Below are 3,865 nucleotides of genomic sequence, written 5' to 3' on the forward strand. Positions count from 1 at the left end.
GAAGAAAAAGACCGTAGGTTAGAAGAAATTGCCTCTCGCCTGCTTTTTGCTTCTATGGCTCTGCGTGATGGCCTCCTTTCTTCTTTCCTTCTGCTGTGTGGCCCATGGTGCCTGCTGCCCAGTCCTCCCTTCACATCCTGGTGGTTCTGGGGCCTGGGCCACACCTGCCATGTGCCACCTGCTGTCCTGGGGGGCCTGGGCCCTGCCCCACTCCTTCCTCGCCTGCATGGGCACGAGTAGCTCCTGTTGCTTCACTGTATCCCCTGCCACACTTGGCGATGCCAAGTGCTGGAAGTCTCCACGTTGCCATGACATCTGACCGCCTATGACCATAGCCTGCCCCCTGCCCAGCTGCAGCCTCTCCTGTGATCAGTCTCAGGGTCCTCTGTGAGGGCTTCTCGCAGTCCCTCACCCCCGTCCCTTGCACCCAGTACATCGGGGATCCAGCGGACCCGGCCCATGTTCCCTCTTCCCTCCTCCCCAGGGCACCTGGTACCAGCCAGGGGAATTCTTGCCGGTGACCTGACTGGTTGTCCAGGAAGCTGTTCTCTGGGCTTTTCAGGATGACCCAGTATCTTCTGAGCAGTGTGCCTGTCACAGCCACCTCCCTCCCTTCTAGCACAAGAACAGGCACAACTGGTGGGGCCCTGTCTCTGTCAGGCCTAAGGGGGGGGCCCTCTAAACACTCGCCACCAGCCTCACTGGCACCTCCTCTGCCCCGTTCCCTGCAGCTGCACCTTTGCTTCCCCAAGTCTCCTGTGGGTGCTGCAAAGCGGAGGCTCCCGGGAGCTGGGTGCCAGGCCGCCTCTTGCTCAAGCTGCCTCCTCCCCAAACCCCAGTTGCCTGCCTGGGGCATCCCCTACACAGTTATAGTGGGAGGTGGGAGGACAAGCAGGCCCAAGGTCACTGCCTAGGTGAGCCAACTACTTTACAGGCCAACTGCTGGCACATCTTGCTCGAGAATGAGGTTCTCGGATGATGCCACCTGCTTCCTGGACCAGGGATGGCCTTGCCACCTCCGCCGCCTCCTATCTTAACTGTGTCCTTCACCCTTGGCCGAACCTGGTGGGCTAGGAAGGCCCTGGAGCCCAGGGGCTGAGGGACTGGGCTTCACCCCTGCTCCCGTGGTCCTGAGGCTGTTGGTGCTGTTGGGACAGCCTGCTACTCCGCCCCTCACATTGCTCCTTCCGAGGGGAAGGATTGGCTCAGCCGAAACCCACATGGCTCAAAGGGCCAGGCCTTGTGCCTCACCATAACCCGGAAGCCCCTGCTACAGGCGCCTTAGATATTGTGAGTCATCGTACCCATGAGGCAGATACCATTTCCTCTTCCTGGCCCCAAGGTGGTTGAGCTGCCCCCAGTCACGGGGGTGCTACTAAGGCCCCATCCTTAGAGTGCACCCTTCCCCTTCATGGCCGAATAAGGTGTGTGCGGGTGCTTCTTTCCAACTCCAAGGTCACTGTCCTCACAAGAGGCAGCCTGGTCCTCTATGACAAGGGGGCTGTGCCCTGGATAGGGGGCCTCGTGCCTCTGTGAGAGGGGCCTCAGCGTGGGGCTGGGCATCGAACCCAGGTAGGCCAGGCCCAGCTCCTGCGGCCTGGCCGGCTCAGACTTGCAGACACGGCTGGGAGGGAGGCTCGCGCTTCCTCCTTGTGCCTGTGACGACACGTCCTCAGCCCATGGTGCATGGGCTGGTCGAGATTCTGCTTTGGGAGCCTGCTTCCCGATCTGTAAACACGGGCGGGCGTGTATCCGATGGCTGTGAGCGAGTAAGAGGATGGCGAGCCGGCCACACAGGTCCTACGGCCTCAGGCCTCCTTGTTGCCCAACAGGCGGCTGAGGGCGGGCCATGGCTGCTGATTAAAGGGCACTGATTAAAGGCCGCCTGGAGCAGCCTGTGTGCAGGAGACAGGTGCCCAGCAGCCCAGGAAGCCAGCCACAGCGTCCGCCCCAGGTAAGCCAGCGTGGCTGGGTTGGCGAGGACAGCCACTGAGAGCCCGGAGGCAGGTGGAGGCCAGGTTGGGGCCAGCGCCTGAGTGCCAGGGAGGCTGGGGACGACTGAGGCTTTCCCAGGTGCCTGTTTCCTGGCAGCTGACCCTAGGGGTGCACACCTGGGCTGCTATGCCTGAGGCTCCTGGCCATGGCATCTCAGTGAAGATACCATCCTGGGCTATGCCTCCCACATCGCTGATGACAGGGACCTGAAGGCAGGAGGCAGAGGCCTCTGGTCACATCAGGCCTTTCTTTTGCTCTTTACTACTTGGTAGTGGGGATGGCCAGGGAGGGACTGGGGGCCAGAATGGAGGGGGGGATGAGCCCCTGGCAGGCCTCATCCTGGACAGAAGTGACAGTCCCTGGTCCCCGGGTCCAAGCTCGGGAGGCCCCTTAGCAGGCTCCCTGAATGTGGGCCTTAGAAATTGCCCCTAAAGCCTCAAGTCTTACCGAGTGGCGTGTGGGTGGTACGAAGGAGACCCAGAGGGGCTGGAGCCTTGGCCACTGGGACATCTGCAGGTGGCTGGGCCCAGGCATCCCCATCTCTGGCCCTCAGGTTTTGTGCCTCTTGCTCTGGCAACTTTAGGTGTCACTGTCCCTGTGCGAACGTCACCATGTCTGAGGTTCCCCGGGCTGAGACCTTTGTCTTCCTGGACCTGGAAGCCACTGGGCTCCCCAATGTGGACCCCGAGATTGCTGAGATATCCCTGTTCGCCGTCCACCGCTCCTCTCTGGAGAACGCAGAGCGCGATGAGGCTGGCACCCCCGTGCTGCCCCGCGTCCTTGACAAGCTCACGCTGTGCATGTGCCCGGAGCGCCCCTTCACCTCCAAGGCCAGCGAGATCACGGGCCTGAGCAGCGAGGGCCTGGCTCAGTGCCGGAAGGCCGGCTTCGACGAGGCCGTGGTGCGGACGCTACAGGCCTTCCTCAGCCGCCAGGAGGGCCCCATCTGCCTCGTGGCTCACAACGGCTTTGATTACGACTTCCCCTTGCTGTGCACGGAGCTGCAGCGCCTAGGTGCCCACCTGCCGCAGGATACCACCTGCCTGGATACGCTGCCAGCACTGAGGGGCCTGGACCGTGCCCACAGCCATGGCACCCGGGCCCAGGGCTGCAAGGGCTACAGCCTGGGCAGCCTCTTTCGCCGCTACTTCCAGGCAGAGCCGAGCGCGGCCCACTCGGCCGAGGGAGATGTGCATACGCTGCTCATGGTCTTTTTGCACCGCTCGGCCGAGCTGCTCACCTGGGCCGACGAGCAGGCCCGCAGCTGGGCTCACATCCAGCCCATGTACACGCCGCCCGATAGCCCGAGCCTGGAGGACTGAGTGCCAGGGGCCCCTTCACATCACCACCCAGGGGGGCAAGGTCCACTTCCTGCACCACAAGCAGCACCAGCATTGACCATCCAGCCTCACTGAGGTCTGGAGCAGGCACTGGACCACTACCTCTCTCCCTGGCCCCATCCTCAGCTGGGCATCTTCTTAGCTGGGCACTTGCCAGGCCTTCCCTGGGCGCTGGCCTACCCAGCCCCCAGCCTCACCCCCAGCCCGCTGGAGTTTGCCACTTCGGGCTCCCACCCTTCACCCTGCCTTACAATAAACATTGCCAACTGTTCACCAGCTGAATTTCTGCTCACCTCCTCCCCGCCATGTCCTGCCCAGAGGGCCAGGCAGGGAGCCCAGTCAGGGCCCAGGGGGCAGCCCTGCAGGTCTGGCCCCTTGTGGCCTCTCCCTGCAGGGAGCTCAGGGCTGGGGATGCGGGGGGGATGGGAAAGACGTGAGTGCTCACAGGCTGTGGGCCCTGAGCCACCGGCCTCCTCCTTGCATTGTCACCTCAGAGGCCCAAGAAATGAGTGAACAGGGCCTTAGGGACA

At 62.9% G+C, this 3,865-nt stretch overlaps 1 protein-coding gene across 1 annotated transcript; it reads left to right on the forward strand.

The window, feature by feature from the left end:
• The first annotated feature begins 6 nt into the window (after positions 1-6).
• On the forward strand, positions 7-3,606 carry TREX2 (three prime repair exonuclease 2). The gene is made up of 2 exons (XM_005886155.2): positions 7-1,954; positions 2,579-3,606. Exon 2 carries the CDS (start codon positions 2,607-2,609, stop codon positions 3,315-3,317), a length of 711 nt encoding a protein of 236 aa, XP_005886217.1. The 5' UTR covers positions 7-1,954; positions 2,579-2,606; the 3' UTR covers positions 3,318-3,606.
• The last annotated feature ends 259 nt before the right edge of the window (positions 3,607-3,865 follow it).

This window comes from Myotis brandtii, unplaced genomic scaffold (assembly GCF_000412655.1).
Source record: "Myotis brandtii unplaced genomic scaffold, ASM41265v1 scaffold959, whole genome shotgun sequence".
Classification (NCBI taxonomy): Eukaryota; Metazoa; Chordata; class Mammalia; order Chiroptera; family Vespertilionidae; genus Myotis; species Myotis brandtii.

Coding starts and splice junctions, on each gene's coding strand:
- TREX2 (XM_005886155.2), top strand. CDS start 2,607: ATGTCTGAGGTTCCCCGGGCTGAGACCTTTGTCTTCCTGGACCTGGAA.